Source organism: Euprymna scolopes, chromosome 10, assembly GCF_053919585.1.
Source record: "Euprymna scolopes isolate OS-2025 chromosome 10, ASM5391958v1, whole genome shotgun sequence".
Taxonomy (NCBI): Eukaryota; Metazoa; Mollusca; class Cephalopoda; order Sepiida; family Sepiolidae; genus Euprymna; species Euprymna scolopes.
The window spans coordinates 67953767-67975569 of NC_136491.1; the positions used below are offsets into that span (position 1 = coordinate 67953767).

General features: G+C 35.1%; 1 protein-coding gene across 3 annotated transcripts in view; it reads right to left on the minus strand.

Annotated features, from left to right (window-relative positions):
- Positions 1-2151: 2151 nt before the first annotated feature.
- Positions 2152-21803, minus strand: part of LOC145286054 (three-prime repair exonuclease 1-like) — a 34386-nt gene continuing 14734 nt past the window's right edge. For 2 of the 3 annotated variants that reach the window (XM_080134701.1, XM_080134700.1), the window contains 2 exons: positions 15873-16104; positions 2152-3889 (listed from right to left, as the gene is read on the minus strand). In XM_080134701.1, coding sequence (XP_079990827.1) covers positions 3417-3889; positions 15873-16083 — 684 coding nt within the window. In that variant the 5' untranslated portion in view covers positions 16084-16104 and the 3' untranslated portion in view covers positions 2152-3416. The remainder of the gene's footprint in view (positions 3890-15872; positions 16105-21803) is intronic. The other variant, XM_080134702.1, reaches the window with a different exon arrangement.

Below are 21803 nucleotides of genomic sequence, written 5' to 3' on the forward strand. Positions count from 1 at the left end.
GTCATTTGCATGATTAATATAAATGTATATTGAAATAAATAAAAATTGATCATCCTGTATCTTTTTACATTTGGGCTGGTGCATCTGCTACTAGTTCCTCACACTAGGACAGACATCTATTCATTAAAACATAAACCAGAATGTTTAGAGAAAGTATAAGCAAAATGCATTTAGAATAGTTAAATGAGGTTTCTTTAATTAACAAAAGGGAGCAATCATTATTTAGATTAAAAATCTATTATATTATGTAATCATTATTTAGATTAAAAATCTATTATATTATGTAGACAATGATAAGAACAAAATGAAATAGATGATTTAACCAAATTTTCTTGTATTGAGAAAGGAGTGTGTAACTGAAAGTGGTGAGAGTAGATAATTAGTAGCAAGTAAAATAGATGCCACCTTCTTTTTGAAAGGTTTATTCAGACCTGTTAAACATGACATCCATTAATTCGTCCTATGCAGTGTTGTTCTTTGCAGCATCCGAATATCTTTTTCTATTTGATTTTTGTGAGTAAATGTGTGTTCCTCCGCTATTTAAAACATGTTCACAATACTTTTATCAACTATCCTTTTGTTCCGGAACATTAAAAAAAACACTTTCTGAGTTTAAAATGTTTCTTTTTTGCATTTATTTTATGTTTTGGTTTCTTATGAGTTGATAACAGTTTTGATCATCCTTGCAAACATTGATTCTGCTGACATCATGGAAGGTTATTGTTATTCGGAATAATCCTATATACTTGCAGAAATTCCTGAAGTGTCCTTTCAGTAGGTATACATTTACTATTATTATTATTACAAGCAGAAAGACCAAGTCTATAAAATCAACTGCAGATTCTTTTATAAGCAAAGGCGCATTCGAAATGAATGTTTATTTTTTAGCACAACTGAACCATGATACTTGACTTTTGTATGTTTAACTTTAATTCAATTGTTTATTTAAAAAAAATTCCGTAAAATCAAATTGGTTCTTTAATAAGATGGGCATGTTCGAAATGAATTTTTACTGTTTAGGGCACAATTTAACCATGATACTTGACTTTTGCATTTTAAACTTTAATTCAAGCCATTATTTACAGATAATTTTATAAAATTAACAGTAGATTCTCTACAGTGCAATATAGACTACAATGTATTGTGGACTAATTCACTGCGGAGAGGCATGTGAATTTTTCTCCTGGTACACCATGATGGGTGCCCCAATCAGCCAATCAATTGATTTGATTAAAAAAGACGATTTCACTGATTTCGACAATAAAAGTATGGGAGGAAAATTTGTTGATCTTCATTCAATCCCGGAAAACATTGAGTTTCCCTGCTAGTGTTCTACTTAAAATATCCGACAGAATATTTTTAATTCACTAGATATGAATTACATACCCTTGCCTGATAATATATAGTCAACAATCTTGAAACACGCAAACAATTCATGCAAAAAAGAAAAACACTTGTTGTTTCAATAGTTTCTTATATTTCAGTATTTTTGGTCATTTTGTGAAACTGCAGTAATAGAATTCATCCTGTGTTTCAGCAAAATCAATATGAATCCTAGATGATGGTTGGATAGTTTTTAGTCAGGGTCGAATATTATAGATGAATTGCTCATGCAATGAAATGCCTGTGTGATTGGCATGAAAATCTCTCAGAATACTGCAAGAATGATCATTCGATTGCTGTACATCCATACATCATCACAGACAGAATTTACTTCTGAAATTTGTTAGTGTTTTTCTTTTGAGTTCTGTGAGTGACATATGTGTGCTTTGCTAGCAGTTTGTGGAAGTCTTTCATTGCGTCTACAAAAGTCCTTTAGTCATGGATCAAGATGTGCCTATGTATCTTACCTGTGGAAGAAAAATATTGAAAAAGGAGAGCAAAAATGTTGGGTTTGGGTTTTTATGCACAAGATGTAGAAGTGAATAATTCTTGTGATTAGAAACTGATTTCAACTTTTCCAATCAAGAAATGATATGTAAAAACAACATTGCCTGTCGCTGCTGGTTTCGGACATTTTCATGTTTCTTGTTTTTACTATACTGCAAATTCATTCATAATCCCATGTGTTTATTTCATACAATACTAATAACGTCATACTACAGAAAGAAAACATAGATAATTCATTCAAGCAAAAAACGAACATTTGAATCAGTTTGTAAAAGTATTTATTCATTTCATTAATTTTACGCATTTATTTTGTTTTTTATCACTAAAACTATTTTAACCTTTTAGGTTTATAAAAATACATCAATTGGCTATAGCTAAAGATACATACTGAAAGTACTTCATTCAAACTCTGTGGTTTAATGTTTACAGGGAACATGAGTTGGAACAGATACATCAAGAGCATTGCCAAGGTTGCTGCTAAAAAGATGGACTCTTTCATGCTAGGAAGTTACTTATGCCTGAAAGCATTCTGTACCTCTACAAGGCCATCATTCGCCCATGTATGGAATATTGTTGTCACATTTGGGCTGGTGCATCTGCTACTAGTCCCTCACACTAGGACAGAGAGTCGCCAATCTGATAGGTCCTGAACTATTATCAAATCATTAATAGTTTCTTCCCCAGAATTTTTAGACATTGGAATTCCCTTCCAGGTTCCTGCTTCACCAACTGTACTGACATGCAGAAGTTCAAGTGTAATGTAAACATACATCTTGCTGCTCAACTCCTTACATAGTATCTCTGCAAATTATGTCCCTGATAGTAGCTCCCTATATCAAAGTGGTGTTGTTCCTTGTTTGGGGTGAAAATGTCATTAAAAAATAGGGGGGGGTCGACAATCAGCAATCCCTTGTACCCCCTCGACGTAAATACTTCCAACAAAAATGTAATTAAAAAAAAATTAAACAAAATTATATAGATTTAAATTTCTAACGTAATACTTGCATCATTTGGAGGGGAGGGGGACAAATATTCATCCATTGTATTTAAGTAATTGCAGATTCTGAGATTACAAATTCCAACATAATTTTTTACATTTGCAAAAGTCATGTTGTAAAAAGTGATCAATTCTGTTGTATAATTAAAAACCATGTTGTGAAGAAGAATAGTGATGGGGCGATTCCAATATTTTTCCAATTCCAATATGATTACTAAGTTTGTTCCAAATTCCTGATTCCAATGCAATTAACATTTCAGATTCTTTGTAAATTTCTAAATATGAAAGGTTTTTTTTTTTCGTTTTTCGGAGGAGAGAGGGTCAGAATACAAAAAATGTATATATGCATATATTTATATGCATATAAATATATGCATCACAAATAAAAAAAAATAAAAAATATGCGGATGATCGAATTAAAAGAAAATAAGCATAAATTTTTCCAATTCTGATATCAATTTCAATACCCCAATGCGTTCTGATTTTTCAATTTCCGATTCCAATTAATCATTCCAAAACTAATAGAAAATCAACTGATATCCTTCTTTGGAGGAATAGTGTTGAAAGAAATTGCATTTTTATTAAGCCAAATGAGAAAATCTTCTTTATTTTTCAATGCAATCTCATACATCATGTGGACATCACTGTCCGCATGATGAGCATCGATGTGAGCACCAGAAAATATTCTCTTATAGATTTCCTCAAGACGATAAGAATGCTTCGTGTTAGAATTACCTTCCTTCTTCAAAGCGTTTTCCTTTTCTTCCTGTTTGCATTTGTCTATGGCCTTAAAGCATTTAATTGTATCAGCACACCACAGGCCGGGCATAATCTCCTTTTGAATCTTATTTATTGTTGCTTGTAAAATAGGAAAATCAAATCTATTTCCATTATGAGCCAAAAGACACACGGGTTTCTTCAGTCGAGAAAGAAACAAATTAAGCAATTCAATTGTCTTTTCATTAAAAATTTCCTGGTCTTTCAGGTTATCAGCACACAGACCTGGTAAAAAAAGAAGAAATTTTTTATTATAAACCAAGGCTAACAAATGCGAATGGATTTATTGCAATTCAAGAAAATGCACAACAAATAATCATCACTTGATTTCAGTTCAGTCAATATGTATATAACCATGCAATTATTAGTGTCTTTAAATAGAATCAAGTATCACACCCACGTTAAATATGAATTGTGGTAAAAATTATTGTTTTAATGAAGGAGAAAATGAACATATGTATTAGTGTTAGGACGATTAATTGGAATCGGGAATCAGAAAAATTGGAACTTTTTGGGGTATCGGAATTAAAATATTTTAACCTAATTTCTGATTTCTAAACGATTCTTTTTATTTTGTCTTGGCAATAAATACTTAAACAAACATAAATTTATTTATTTATTAGAAGTTGTTCATTTACAACATAAGAATGTAAATCTCATTCCCTGATTCTCAGAGGTTTATTTATTTCTTTCATTAATCAGTTACTGTAAACAAAGTAAACATTCGAGATTTAATTTGACTATTCCCTTTGTAAATCTTTTCACTAAACATCTATATGTCTCCTATTGTTACAAGAAAAGGGGAACCTTTTCTTGTAAGTAAGAAAAACATTAGATAAGTGAAAATGAGATTAGGATAAACTGAGATTCAAACTTTGTAAACAAGGTTCAGAAATGGAATTTCTCATTGTTCAGTTTCACATAAAATAGTTTAGATATGTTTGTTTGAAAAGGAATTTAATTGTTCAATTCTTTTCATGAAAACTGAATTAAAATAAGGTCAGCTAGAGAAGAACGAATAATAGCAATTTAAAAACATATTGAAAAACAAGTTAGGTCGAAAAATAGGTTAGTGAGAAATCTTTGTCTGCAAAAATGGTTTGGAAACATGTGCCGAACCACATATGTTTAGGCTCATGGGTCGATCACGTTTACAGACACACGTATGACGTCATGGCAGAAATGAATTCTCAATATAGGAGCTAGAGTCGAAGATCAATTAGTTGGAGACAAAGATCGGAGGCAGTCGAGTCCGGATCGAAGTCAGCACAGTCAGCCGAAAAGAGCTGACATAATCAGAGGAGGGTCCCTTTAGAAGTGAAGGGAGAAAGTTTTAAACATGTAGAAACAACTTTGAATTCCTGGATGTGATCATCATTTCAACCAGTCAAATGGAATAAAAGAACATCTCATATTTTTGTAACTGCCGTCTTCGTGTCGTCATTCTACCAAATTGAAGGTAATGTGAAATCATTTATATGAACGTTGTCTCCCTCGTCGTTATTAATGAATATTGTATAACCCATCCTAAGTAATGTGCTTCTCCATCATAAATAATGACTGTCCCCTCCTGTGTTAAAAGAACTGATCACCCCCTCTCTCCTCCTAGGCTAATATAGTGTTATAACATCCACAGAACTGTATAAATGTCTTCTCTCCCTCATCACCATCATATATGTACCCATTATCTCTAAATATGTCCCCTATGCAACACTATCAGGGAGTTCATGCTTGATTATTAAATGATTTAAAATGTTTTGAACAAGGTCTTTCAATTTCCTTGTAGACAAGATTAAAAAGTTAGAATGGGATGGAAATGATTATCATTTTACTTTAAGTTTATGTGTGAAATTGCTTTCCTTACTCGAAATTTTAAAATGATTGATTGTTTTCTTTCTGCCACATAATCATCTAAAAACAGTAGAATCTCATTATGAATTAGTTTAAGATTTTTATCTATTTGCTGCTGCTGCTGCTATTATTATTATTATTATTATTATTATTAGTAGTAGTAGTAGTAGTAGTAGTAGTAGTAGTAGTAACCTGTATCTTGTTTTTCTTTTTACACTAAAACAAATCAATCTAATAACTGACCAAATCTTAATAATTGTGAGAAAAAATATGAACATTTCTTCATAGAGAATAGTCAATAGAGACCCATCTTTATGTTAAGAATGATTTTCTAAATAGTAACATTATTATGTAGAAACTCATACTTGACGGGATTTGTTAACTATTCTGTTCCTACACTGTTTTCTTATTTTGCATACCAATCATCAATTTTTTTTAATTGTTTATGATTTCAAATAGCATTAATGACAAATAAATGCACATGAGATTTGTTTTAAAAGAAAAACAAATCATATCTCACAATTTTTAATCAATTACAAGGAAAAAATTGAGAAAAATATTTAGAAAAATTTACTCTTTTTTTTTTAAATTTACTCTTTTTTTTTTTAATTTTCACATATATGCTCCCCACCTCCCAAATTTATTTTAATGTTTTACAAAATATATGCAGACATTAGATGAGGAGTTTACAGTTATTTGAACATTTTTAAAAGAATTTGAGGAAAAACGAATTTGATAACAAAATATTTTATACAAGAAAAAGAATATAAAGCTTATTTGAGTGTTAGGAAATGTTCATTGTGTGAATATGTGCATATTTGAGTATTTAGCAGCATGATATTGTACATGTGTGTGTGTGTGTGTGTGTGTGTGTGTGTGTGTGTGTGTGTGTGTGTGTGTGTGTGTGTTAGCTTTGTTTTTGTAATGCATAGATATATGTGTGTGAGATGAAGTTGATATGTGAGTCACTGGGTCCCTTCATCTTGCCAACCCAGCCAAAATAGAGCTTCGAGTTCCTTCGTTCTGGTGCATCTGGTAAAATCTGAATGATTTGAGCTGCCTCTTCTCGTTTTCTAGGAATTTCTAACTGGCTTATTACTTTCACATGTATGTGCTACTTTTTGGGGAGTTGGAATTATTTCCATTGGTTGAAAAATATTTGATTTAACGTCTTCATATTAAAAGTTGGTAGCTTTGGGAAGTGAGGAGAAAAGCGAATTCCAATGAAGCAGAGAAAGAAAGCGTGTAAGCAATTATGGCTATTTTCATTTTAGTGTTCATTTGAATCACTTTGCAATTCAATCACCTTAATGAAACTCAGCATACAAACTCTGAAGAGGAACTCTTTATGATCAGTTGGCTATGTTAGTTTAGTCGCATTGACAAAAGCTATTCTCGAAGTGGAAGGCCAGAGAAAAGTTGGACAATGCAAGAAAACTTTGATACGCAAACCATAAACAAGCCAATGGAATTTGAATATACAGAATAGTCATATTGACACACTAGTTCTTGTTAGAACGCTGAAGTTAAGCAACATTGAGTCTGGTCAGTACCAGATGAGTGACCCATTTGGGAAACTAAGCACTATATGTAGGAGGGTATCATCAACTCTCTGCAAGCATTGAAAAAGTGAAAGTCGTCATTTCCTCTGATAAAGATATACAAAGGACTGGGAACCACTTGTGAAAATGATATTCCCTTGAAACTTCCTCCTTCAGGGAAAGCTTGTTCAACCTGCCTAGGGTGAATATTGCTTTAGGATCAGGTCGGGAATTTGAACGGATCAATCCTCGAGATTGCTAAGCTTGTAGACTGAGATTTCAGGCTGTCAAAAAGCATCAAACTCTTGACCAAGGGAAATAAAACTATAAAAAAGATGATGATAATGATTATGATGATGGAATAAGCCTATTACATGAGTCATTTAATGAACAAAATCTTCAACTGAAGTAATTTTATAAAATAAAACATAATTGAAATGGCAAAATGAGAGAAAATAATAATGCTATAAAATCTTTAATTAATTTATCTGATGTTGATCTTCCTATAAGCATGAGGTTTTATCCACAGTGTCAATAAAGATGAAATACATACAGAGAAAAATGCTATGTAATGCCCAAAGCAACATGTGAGAAATATGGTAAATTTGTAGCTCTTAAACTTAACTTGTTCTATAATATACAAATTATTTCATAATAAAATTATTTGCAAGTGTTTAGATTTTACTGAACAACTCAGCAGAGACTACATCTAGGTAGACAAGAAAAAGACACATGAATTTATAAAGAACTGTAAATTCTGTGGAGAGTGTCATGAAAAAGGGAAATGTCAGGTCTATGGACTCATTTGCGTTATCTGCCTAAAATGATGAAGTTCAAGTGAATGGGAAAATCTACAGAAGGAATCAAATTCACATCCATCAAGCGATCACCGCTTCAGCTAGTGCTGCCATCCTACCTCAACATGTCTTCTTGTTACAGTCAGCAGAAACTAACCATGTCCAGGTGAAACCAGGGCCACAACAACCCACAAAATAAAAATAAAACAACAACTTTGCAGATATATCTGTGTTGTCAAACTTCCTACATGACTATTAGATTACAGACTATAATCAGAGACTGCCAACCTGTAAGTAAACTTTTTTCTCTTTTAACCTTAATACAAAGACAGACAATAATCTAATAACCAAAACACACTAGAGACACCAAAGGAAAAGCAAAAAAAAAAAATCCACGAAAAACTAGAAACATGACACATTAAAAATGAACAAAGAAACACCCAAAGAAAGACTTAACTGCAACTAGTACAAAGTGGTGTATGTGAAACATGACCAACTTCATAGACTTTTATGTTTCTATGAATAACATTTCTGCTCTTTAAATCTACCAGAATGCTTTGTGTTCTCTCTCAACATTCACTCCATTACTATAACAATCATTTAAAAAACAAAGAAAAACATAAAAAGAAGTACATGAAGAAAATGGATCTCTACATAAAAGACAATTCTTTCAAAAAAGTTTCGCATCCAAAATGATAACACAAAAAACATGAACTAGTCTTGCTTTCCAACCAAAAAATAAATAAGAAACATAATAAAAATTGTCTTTCTTAAGACTTTCTTCAAATGTTCCTTTCTTCTCAGTGGTTCTCTCTTATCTTTAAAAAAAAAAAAAAACTTCAAAAGGTAAGTTCTTAGGTTTTCTTGCTTAAACGTTATATGTATTACTAACTGGACGCCCGGCGTTGCCTGGTCGTACAATACGCTTAAACATGATATTTCAATTTATACAGATTGCGTATGTATTATTATAGAATCAATAGAGGATTGATTATTATATATTACGAGGAATAATTTGCCCTGTAGATTAATTTGTAATTTTTGTTTTAATAATAAAAATAATAATAATAATGATAATAATAATAATAATAATAATAATAATGATAATAATAATAATAATAATAATAATAATAATAATAATAATAATACCGTTCATCAAATTCCATATGTGTTTGTTTACAATATCATGTCAGCTGATATTGACAATGAATGCTCTGGAAACGTCAATTCTGATTAATGTTTAGTTTTAAAATATGCAACCGAAGAGATGATTTGTGGCGATTTTAAATGGTACCTCTTCTGTTATTGTAAATTGAACTCCTCAATGAGAAAAAAATAAAGGTAAGGTACACTCAGACTTGAACACAGAATCATTTGATCTGTAGTCGAATGCTCTACAACTGAACTATATCTCCAGATGCCAATCTTTTCTTGAGAAAAAATTCATTGCTAAGATTTTATTATCTTTCTTGCCAGTGTCACGCATAAAAATCCCCTGTAAAAATGATTCTTTTTTTATCCATAAGAAAAAAGACTATTTTTAGGACCGGATTTTTTCGATGTGCAATATTTATTGGAATGAATTTCTCAACAAAACATCTAAGAACACTGCTAGATGTATAAATTACCTTTGTGTGAAATTTGCAAAAGATAGGCTCAGCTGTTTCGGAACCTATAAGGAAGGTACGCAAATGTGCGCACACACACACACAAAGTGACTTCTACATAATAGTAGATATAAAAAAGAATGCATTTTTACTATTTATCCTTTTTTCCTTGCAAAGGGAATTCTTTTCTCTTCAAAGTGCTTCATGTATAAATTTTTCAGGTTATCAGGTGCAAAGCAACATCGTTTTCTCACATTTATAACATTTATATATGATTTCTTATTGTTATATATCATTTTAAAGCGCGTTTTTCACTTTATCAAATCATGTTATTTGCTACCATTCTCAATCTCTTCATTCATATTTTGGCAGGCTTTTTGACAGCATGGACAAAATTCAAATCTGCACGATTTTCTTGTTCCAGTTCAAACTAGGCCGAAAAGCTGCCAAGAAAGCTTGTGATACCAATGATGCATTTGGTCCAGGAACCTTTAACAAACATGTGGCACATTGGGGTTCAAAAAATTTTGCAATGGTGACAAGAGCCTCGAAGATGAAGATGGTCGCAGCCGGCTGAATGCGGTTGATAACGAACATTTGAAAGCCAATCCTTGCAAAATCACATAAGAAGTTGTTGTTGAACTCGAGGTTGACCACTCAACAGTTGTTCGCCATTTAAAGCAAATAGGGAAGTCAAAAAAGTTGGATAAATAGGTGCTGCATGAATTGAACTATAATAAAAAAAAAAATTGTCGATTTGAGGTGTCTTTTACACTCATTCTGCACAATAAAAATGACCCATTTCTCTAGCGAATTGCAATGTGTGATGAGAAGTGGATCCTCTATGACAACCAGTGATGTCCAGCACAGTGGTTGGATGCCGGGGAAGCTCCAAAACACTTCCCAAAGCTGAAACTAAAAAAAGATTATGGTGACTGTTTAGTGGTCTGCGGTCGGTCTCGCCCATCACAGTTCTTGAATCCAGGTGAAACTATTATAGCAGAGAAATACTGCCGACATATTGACGAAATGCACCAGAAGCTCTAACGTATGTGCCTGAGATTGGTCGATATGAAGGGACCAATTCTCCTCCATGACAACACTCGCCCGCATGTTGCTCAACTGACCCTGCAGAAGCTGAACAAATTGGACTATGAGACTCTGCCTCATCCGCCATATTCACTTAATCTCTTGCCCACCGATTATCACTTTTTTAAGCATCTCAACAATTTCCTACACAAAAAATGTTTCAAAACCCAAGATGATGCCGAATCGGCCTTCAATGACTTCATCGCTTCCAGAACTCTGGGTTTCTATGCTAATGGGATAAATAAACTGGTTTCTTGTTGGCAAAAATGTGTCAATTCTAATGGTTCTTATTTTGATTAATAAAGTTTATTATGAAAGGAGTTATGATCTTTTGAAGTTGAACGTCAAAAAATGACATTATTTTTGCACCAACCTAATATTTTTCACTCTAATACTTTTTGTTAAAAACTCTAGTTTTTTACTTTTTAATTTAATGACTTTCTTGTCCTTGTTAATAAAAAATCTGTTTGTTTTTTTTGTTTGTTTGTTTTTCAAATTTTTCCTTCTGTATAGGTATGAGTTGTCTGTCTCTGACAACATGAGTCAACCAGGGATGATCGCTCCTGAATAGGAAGTAACCAGTGGTGATCTCCACTGATGTCTACATATATCACAGACGTGGGCGCAGACATTTGCATTTTATTTTGAGCTCAGCAACGAGCTGGAAGGATACATTTTCCTACTTTACGCTACTATTTTCCTACTTTACGCTACCATTACATGGCGCTATGAAATTATTTTAGACGATGTGGTTACCAGAACACCAAAGAAGGGTATTGGTGAACAAGAACAGCACAACCAGGAGACAAAGGTTCTTTCAACCCCACGATATACCAAACGTTGCAATAGTTGCAGGAAGATATCACACCCGAGATGAATCAAAGGGATTGTCCAACAGTTGGACTCAATTGCCATTCTTGTGGGATGGTGTGGCATCTGAAAAAGGTATACCATAATTTTGAGGGGTTCAGAACGGAAGCCACAAGCAAAGTATCAAGAAGTGAGGAGTCATTTATTTAATGGTGCCTTGGATAATTTTTCTGCTTACAAACACAATAAGACACAGCCGGTGAATGTATCTCACCTTGAGGAGATGGGGAGCAATTTCAGGTGTGTGTCCCAGAGTTACCTCTCTCAGTTTCAGTGGAGGTGACTATGATGGCCGAAACTCATGCAAGATTTGAATCTGTACTGAGAAAACTGGTGAGGCAGTGCAGTCATCAGATTTCTACTTTTGCAGACACAGAGGCCCAGACATGTTTGAGTGGGCCAGAAATCCAAAAACTCCTGGAATATTCAGATGGATACCTCATGTCAACCACTCATCAGATACGGGGTATAACGGACAGCCGGTTACACACATCAGAGGTGTTTTGTTTCTGCGCATAAAAATGGGAACGAAAAAGACACAACAGGTCTCTGGGCTTTATTTATCACAAACAACCTTGAAATAGCTAAAATTATTGCCTTCTAATTTTCTGTCTTCACTATCGTGGAATAATTCTTTGAGAAATATAAGAAAATTAACTCCATGTGGATACCTATGCAGAATGTCTGTTCCAAAGAAACCAGAAACCATTCCGTTCAAGCCAACAGAATTCAACAGACAGGAATTGGAACAATGGCTAAAGGAACACTATAACTTAAGCACATTCAACATATGCCCACATCATCCACTACAGACAATTGAGGGTAAGTCCTTAGAAATAAGTTTCCTCCCAGAAGTAATACCAACAGCAATTCACATCCTGATACCTGTTTCCCGTCACTGGAAGAAAAAAGTGAAGCAGGACATAAACAGAGAAATTGCACTGGGATAATAGAATGGTACCAGTAGACACATCTACTTCTTGGTGTTCAAAAATGGTGGCCACGCCAAAAAAGGATGGGTTCCCAAGGCCAACGGTGGATCTACAGAAGTTGAATGATGCCACTATGAAGGAAACACATCATGCCTCATTCCCATTCAATCAGGTCTCAATGATATCTGCACATACCAGAAAAATAGTACTAGATGCATGGAATGAGTACCATAGTCTACTGCTATCTCCAGCTGAATGAGATGCTACAATGTTTATTACTGTGTAGGGCTATAGTACTATTGAGCCCCTCATGGATTCCATGGATCAGGAGATACGTACATCCATCAGTTTGATCACATCACTATGGATATTGCTCGTAAAACCCAATGTAAAGATGACAGCCTTCTATGGGACAACTCAATAGAATCTTCGTTTTGGCACATGATTGACTATATGAATCACTGTGCCAACAAAGGGGTTGTGTTTCATCCAAACAAGTTTTACTTTTTGGGAATGGAGGTAGAGTTTTCAGGTTTCTAATTACTGCAAACTGGGTTGAACCCACAAAAAGAATGACAGGAGCCATCCTTAACTTCCCTACCTCAATAAATATCACTGGGGTTAGATCCTAGTTTGAACTCATGAACCAAGTACCGTATGCCGCAGAAGTTATGACTCCCTTCCAAGAATTATTGGGGACAAAGAACAGGAAGTTTTATTGGGATGAAACACTGGAGCACCTATTCCAAGAATTGAAGAGAGTGATAGTGAAAAGGATCGAGAAAAATATCCAAATGTTCGAAATGAAAAGAGTGACATGACTTGTGACAGATTATAGTGAAACAGGAATATTGTTATTTCTATTTCATGAGTTGTGGGGATGGTCACTGGAAGTTTCTTTTGGCTGGATACCATTTTATAAATGGTGTGGAATCATGATATGCACCAGTGTAAGAAGCTTTAACCTTGGCTAGAGTTTTACCAGAAGTTCATACTAGGATGCCCAGACTTACTAATAATAGTGGATCCCCTAACACTAATATAAATATTTTCAAACAAAGCCAAAAGCCCCTGCTTGTTAAATTTCAAGGAAAACACACTTATGTACAAATTCCAGATAAAACATTGTGCTGGAAAACTCAATTTAGCTCCGTATTGTACACTCTGATACCCAGTAGGTATCCCACCAAAAATACCATGAGCAAACGATTGACACTGCAGTTAAAGCTACTTTCACATCAATGTACAAAAATGATCCTAAATTGAAAGCTATTGCATGGGAAAAGATGATGGATGCACAGATGAAGAATGAAAAAATTGAAAGATCTAATTCAAAATGGTTTCCTTCAGTCATGCAATGGTATCCCACTCAAGGCTCGAGTTTTCTGGCCTATGCGTGAAGAATTACATTGCCTGGAAGGAGTTATCATCAAAGGCATCTAAATCCTGATAACTCAACAACTGCGTGCTGAGGTATTAGAATCTCTTCACTCTGCACATCAAAGTATAAATGATGAATGCAAGGCAATATTTGTTCTGGCTGGGTTTAAATGCTAGCATCAGGCAAATCAGATCCCAGTGCCACACTTGCAACACAATTGCACCATCTTAGCTTAGGGAACCCTTAATGTCCCCAGCAGACCTGGAATTTCCATTCCAAAAAGTGGTGGTCGACGTTGTTGATATACAGGGTAATAACTTCATGGTGTATGCAGATCGATATACTGAATGGGTTGAAGTGGCCCTAATGACGTCGAGAAGGGCCAAAACGGTAGTTCTGTACTTACGGTGCACCTGAAGAAATTTCTCCAGACATTGGACCACCATTTGAGTCCCCTAAGTACCAATCCTTTTTGAGGAACTGGGGTATATGGAAACGTATGTCATCGGCTTATTACATGCAAAATTAGCCACAAAACGTATACTAGCCATCAACATGGACAGTTATGAATGCCTATGCCATGATCAGGCTGCTGATAGTGCAAAAAAAATTAAATTTAAAAAATTGAAAGTAGCTGGTATTTAAAGTTCTCAAGTCATTTAATATTTTTTAATATTTGTTACATATTAAGAACCTTACGTCAGTAGTGATTAATTTAGGTAGTGTGAATTTTCACAAAGGGTCAAATTGAGTGCATGGTAAGCCAGAATCTGTAAAATAGAATCATTCCTAGGGTCGAAGGAAAGATGGGTGATAAGGCAAGGATAACTAGTCAAACACGATAGACAAAACAGAAGTCAAACAATGATGATGACAAATGACGTCACATTTTCAAGTTGAAGAAAACTAAGGTTCCCAGATCAGTCTCTCTCAAGAGAAGCCATGAAGATTGAATTTTAATGAACTGTTTTATTAGACATGAAACACTCACACATATATACAACAAGAGATGTATATATCACAATGTTAAAAAGACATCAGTTAAATAGATGCTGTTTATATATCGGTCGACCATACAACAATTGGTGTCTGTCTGTGTTACTCATTTCTAAAGATTTATTAATCAAACAGATGAGACAAAACAACTAACTGTCTGTCTGTCTGCCTCTCTCTCTCTCTCTCTCTCTCTCTCTCTCTCTTTTGTAAGTTCAGTTTCTCCAAATAAAATATTGAAGAAAATTCAGCAAACGTCTCCCTTATGGTTTTCTGCATGAGAAATGTTAATTAATCTTCTTAATTAAACAGATGAGACAAAACAGCCACTTGTGAAAATACTTTCACTTTCATTGCGCATCTCCAAAATAACACAGAAACAAATACTTACTATATGTTCGCTTGAAAAAAACATAAATAGAATTTATTTGCTTTTTTTTTTAACATAACTGCTAGATTGGCTACATGGGCTACCAGATTCAGACTTGAGTTAAAAGGTGGCTCGTGTCTGTGGTTCGAACCGTGCAACCAGCAGAACAGTAATCTCCACACTGACGATTATCGAAAAAGAATGATGGGGTTAATAATTAAGAATATTTATTATATTTTCTATAGCAGGTACAGGTAGTGATTAATAATGAGAGTTGATTGGAAGCTGTGAAAATGAGGGCTTACTGTTCAAATGATCTAGGTGTGCGTGTGTGCTTTGTCATCGCTGTGAAGCTAGGATAAGAAAAGAATTCCAAGATGGCACCGACGGCGTTTTGTAATGGTATGATCTTGGAAACTCTCGCAAAATCTCGTGCATATATGCAAATCAGTTGGTCTTCGACAACTATAAATTCAGTTTGTTTTGGAAGGCAAGCAGTGAGGAAAGAACGGCCGGTTGGTAATTGTGTTCGCTGGTTCATGTTGGTGATGTGTCACCGTGTCTGTGTGTGTACTGATCGAACCGCTTTCCTGTCCCTTGCACATTGGACTTTGAATTGGTTTACATTGGACTTGCACATTGGACTTTGAATTGGTTTACATTGGACTTTCACATTGGACTTTGAATTGGTTTAGACTGGACTTCAACTTCAGATTCCTGACTTTTTCAAAGCAAAACTGTATAACAAAATATAAAGACAAAAAAATTTTAACTTGCCTGTTAATTCCGTGGCCTTTTTCTCAATTTCTTTTTCAGGCTTAAAAACGAGCTTGATGCTATTCTGAACCTTGTACTCAGATGCTGACATGAATTGTTCTTTTCCAATAGCTAACATACACAATTCAAGAATCCCAGGTGCCCTGAAACCTGTTGTTTCTAAATCTATAAATACCAAAGTGTTCACAGTTAGAGACATTTGCTCGGCCATATTAACTTTTGATAGTCCCAACTGAAAAAGAAAAATGATAATTATTATGAGATAAGCTAGTATACCAATTTCAGTAATAATGGACTTACCCAGAGACTATAAACATAGTTACATCAAATATATTATGAGCAGCGATTCATGGCAGGTATGGACCTAGAACCATGACATGTATTTCTGTAACATACTTTTACTAATACACTTTTTGTTAACTATACCACTGTGTCTGTCTTGATTATTATCAACTTGATTATTACCGGTATGCAAGGCTGCAACATTGGCGATGAGAAATTCGAAACTTACATTGCCACAACATTGGCAACAAGGATTTGTGAACTATACTTAACAACACGAACGTTGAGGATTCATTCGAATGTTACTAAAACTTGTGTCACATGCAAAGGTTTTAAATTTTCATGCTATAATTCTTGGAGACAAAGTATGCAAATTAATTCAGTCCAACATTTTTATTTATTTAACATATGTTTAAACAGGTTTTTAATGAGCCGTTCCATATAAGTTAACAAATTTACCGAATCTCCATTACTAACGGTTACTATATTGTCCAATTTCTACAGTACACTCTTTAAACCTTATCCTCGAGTGGTCTCTTGGCATTGATAAGTGGTGATGCTCATGTAAAAAATTTAAAAAAATGTTGCATGATTTTTGCCAACGGAAAACTTTTTTTTTTAAATTGCATTGTTAAATTTTGAAACAAAAAGAGTTTTAGTAGTTTGTTTAACAGTAAGAAATTTAAACTATATTGAATTTAAACAAGCACCATTTATCAAACAAGAAAAAAAACTATGAACTGTGTGAATTATAGAATATATATATATAATACTAAAACTCTGTCGTTGTTTGCTTGTTTGCTTGTGCACTATCTTCCTCCTCCTACTACTACTACTATGCCTCTTCTTCTTGCTACTACTATTACGTCTCCTCTTTACAACTACTACTATGCCTCCTCTTCCTCTTCTTACTACTACTACTACTACACCATCTCTTCCTTATCCTACTATTACTACTACTGGTTGACATGTATTTTCCCTACTACTACTCTACTACTTCTCCTACTACTAATACTACTACTACTAATGAAGAAGAAGAAAATTGAAATAATGTATTTCACCTCAGATCATGCCTAAACGCAAAGTTACAAGACCACAAGTGGTTGATAAAAATCCAAGCTGTGATGCAGGACCAAGCAGACCAAAAAGAAGAAGAACTGAAACTGAAGAAGAAAGAGAAATCCACCTCCAACGACAAAGAGAAAGGGACAGGCGAAGAAGAAATGCTGAACACACAGGAAGAAAAGCAGCAGCGTCTAAGAAGTCAGAGAGAAAGACAGAGGAAAAATAGAAATGAAGAGACACAGGACCAGCAAGAAGAACGCCTCAACAATCAGAGGGAAAGAAGCAGGCAAAATAGAAATGAAGAGACGGAAGAGCATCGAGAAGAGCGCCTCAACCGTCAGAGAGAAAGACATCGGCAAAATAGAAATGAAGAGACACTAGAGGAGTGAGAAGAACGCCTAAGCAGTCAGAGAGAAAGAGATAGGCAAAGCAGAAATGAAGAGACATTTGAAGAGAGAGAGAGCAGCGCCTGAATAGTCAGAGAGAAAGAGATAGGCAAAATAGAATTGAAGAAACATTAGGGCACAGAGAGCAGCACCTCAACAGTCAAAGAGAAATGCAGAAGTACAATAGAAGTGAAGGAACAGAAGCAGAAAGAGTCGAGCGATTACATCATCAGAATATGAGAAACAATTTGAGGTTGATGCAAAATCTCTCTGCAGATGTTGGCCACATGACCAAGATTTGTCCCCACTGCAGAGCTCATCTTTTTCATGGAGAAACTGCAAATTTTTGCTGTATGAAAGGCAAAGTTCAGTTACAAAATCTTCAGCCTTTGCCTCCTGAGATCCATCATTTATTCAGTAGTGATGAACTCATTTCTAATGAATTTAGGAAAAACATAAGACAATATAACTGTCTTTTTTAAATGACTTCTTTTGCAGCAAAGGAAATCAGTCATAGAAATGGTTGGAATCCTTCTGTTGTGATCCAAGGCCAGGTTCATCATTATATTGGATCACTTATTCCTGACCCTGAAGAACAAGCTCAGTACATTCAGATATATTTTTTTGGATTCACAAGACAGCATTGCAATTAGATTGAAAATATTGCAAAATGTTACCATTCAACGCAACATTGTTGAATTATTGGAAAACATTCTAAGACAGCACAATCAATAGATCTTGACACTGAGGCTAAAGAAGAAATAAAAAACCTTCCTAATGCAACAATTGAAATCGATCCTGATAAGAGGCCAACTCAAGAGCATGAGGTTCAATAAGCAAGTTGCTAACGAGGTGGGTATCATCATTCAAAATAATAATGAGCCACGTTCATCCTCACGGCACATTGTTCTTACACACAGAGGAGGACAACTGCAAACTATATCTGAATTCCACCGATCGTATGACCCTCTTCAGTATGTCCTGTCCTTTCCATCTGGAGAAGACGGTTGGCACCAACAGATGCAAATGACCAATAACAAAAAACTAACTGCAATGCGTTACTATGCCCATCGAATTATGATTCATGAAAATTAATTTAATCATCTCTTAAGAGGTGGGCGTTTGTTGCAACAGTTTTTGGTTGATATGGCTGCAAAAATTGAGGCTGAGAGGTTGAATTATATTCGACTGAACCAATCCACTCTCAGATGTACCACCTGCAAAGATTTTTTTGATGCACTAAATGATAATGATGATTTTAGCAATGTTGGAAGGAGAATCATTCTGTCTTCAACATTCGTTGGAGGACCAAGATACATGATGGAACTGTGTCAAGATGCCATGATGTATGTACGACGTTATGGAAATGCTACAGTTTTTATCACCATGACATGCAACCCTAACTGGCCAGAAATAAAGGAGCATTTGTTTTTGAATCAACAACCCAATGACAGACCAGATTTGATAGCTCGTGTGTTTGACCTAAAGAGAAAAAATTTCATAAAGTACTTGACTGGTACCCAAGGTCTGTTTGGCAAATGTATTGCTTATTTTCTCAGTGTTGAATATCAGAAGTGAGGTCTTCCGCACTTGCATCGTTTATTATGGATGGATGAAAACTCGAAACCAAGACCACAAGAATATGACAGATTTGTGCAAGCTGAGATTCCTAACCCCAATGAAGACTTTCAGGGGCATCAGTTGGTACTGCAGCACATGATCCATGGCCCATATTGCACTAACAATGTTGGAAGGACGGACGGTGTAGAAAGAGATATCCTAAGCATAAAAGGTGTGGAGAGGATTCTTATCCCATTTACCGACGCCGATCTCCTGAAATGGGTGGACATCATGGACATAAAGAAAGGAGCCCACGCCAAAATATTACAAATGAATGGGTTGTTCCTCATAATTTGCAGTTACTAAAAATCTTCAACTGTCACTTAAATGTTGAAATATGCTCTTCTGTGCACTCAATAAAATATGTCATTAAATACACAATGAAGGGCAGTGACCAACTTTGTTTTGGAGTAAACCGTGAAGATGAAGTGGCACAGTACTTAACTGGTAGGTATATTGGTCCATCAGAGGCTGTTTCTACTATTCTTGGCTTTCCCATTCATAATAGAGAACCTGTTGTGATTCGTCTCCAAGTACATCTTCCTGAGCAGCAACAGGTATTCTATCAAGAAAATGAAACTATCCAACACAATAACAATAACAATATGACCAAGACTCACGGAATTCTTTGATCTTTGTGTCCGTGATCCTTTTGCAAAAACACTATACTATGTTGACATTCCATGATTCTATGTGTGGAATAATAAAAGATGGCAAAGAAGAAAAGCAGGAGTGAGAGTACAACTGCATCCTCACATATTTGAAGCAAACGTCATAGGACGTGTATACACAGTTTCTCCCAACAGTGGCGACTTGTACTAGATGAGGTTACTGCTTCATCATGTTAAAGGACCAGTGTCTTTTGATGAACTGAAAACAGTCCATGGTGTAATATTGTTTTCATTCAAAGACGCATGCAGAGAGAAAGGATTGCTGCATGATGATGCTCACTGGCAGCACACGATGGAAAAGGCGGAAAGAACAAGATTTCCCAGAGCCATGAGAGATTTATTTGTTGTGCTCCTTGTGAATTGTGAAATCAACAACCCAATTGATCTTTGGGAAAGATTTAAGGACTCACTGTCAGAGGATTTCCAGGAGCAAAGAACATTGTATGATCATACCTTATTAAATGGAAAGCATTATAATCAAGCCCTCTCATATCTGCAAGAAAAGCTTGACACATTTGGTAAAAATCTGCAGCAGTTCAACTTACCAGCACCACAAAACCTACATGTTCATCACGTTGTCAACAACAGAGAGTTCCTCTTTGAACAGCAGTACAACACAGATGAGCAAAGAGAGTTTGTGGAAGAGAAGGAACCTTTGTTGAATCCTAAACAAAGGGATGTGTATGAATTTATTTGTGACTGCTTAAACAGAGATATTGGAAAATTGATCTTCATAGATGCTCCAGGAGGCACAGAAAAAACCTTTCTCAACAATCTAATTCTTGCTAAAGTGAGGAGCAGTGGTAATATTGCCCTTTCTGTGGCATCATCTGGTATAGCCGCAACATTGATGCCTGGAGGGAGAACAGCACAATCAAGGTTCAAAATTCCTCGTACTATCAAAGATAATGATCTATGTAATATTGCCAGAAATTCAGATACTGCAAATTTGCTCAGAAATATTAAGATTATTGTGTGGGACGAGTGTCCAATGATGAGGAGAGAGAGCTTTGAAGCAGTGGATCGAACTCTGCAGGATGTTTGCAAAAATAATGCTCCTTTTGGAGGGATTTTAACCGTCTGCAGTGGTGACTTCCGGCAACTCCTCCCTGTAGTGAAAAGAGGCAATGATGCAGATGTTGAAAATGCTTGCATAAAAAAATCCTACTTGTGGCGCAAGTTCAGGAAATTTGAGTTGAAAAATAACATGCGTGTTGATGAAGATGGACTTATGTATTCACGATTTTTAATAGATGTTGGAGAAGATAAACTCCAGAAGAATAACAACGGTGAAATTGAACTCCCCAAAGATATGGTTTTACCTTTTAGGAGAATTGAAGACAGTATTGATTTCATATATCCTTCATTTGAGAATTCTGCTGAACTCTTTTCTAAAAATTGTGTTTTAGTGCCAGTGAACGAATCTGTTAGAAACATCAATTCCATCTGCATCAGACGTTTCCCTGGAAACATGAAGGAATATTGTTCATTCAATTCTATATGTGATGGCACAAACGCAACTCATTTCCCTATAGAGTTCCTCGATTCTTTGGAGATGTCAGGCTTACCCCTTCATAAACTGGAGCTGAAAAAAGGGTATCCTATTATGATGATGAGAAACTTGGATCCTCCACGTCTGTGCAACGGTACACGATTGATAATTGAGGAGTTGCATAAAAATTTATTAGTAGGCAGAATTATTACATCTGCATTTAAAGATGAAATAGTCCTGATTCCAAGAGTAAAATTCATATTATCAGAAAATGATGAAATACCACTACAACGCATGCAATTCCCAGTTCAGTCATGTTTTGCCATGACTATTCATAAAGCACAAGGGCAAACAATGGACAATGTTTTGATTTACTTAGAGATGCCATTATTTCAGCATGGGCAGTTATATGTAG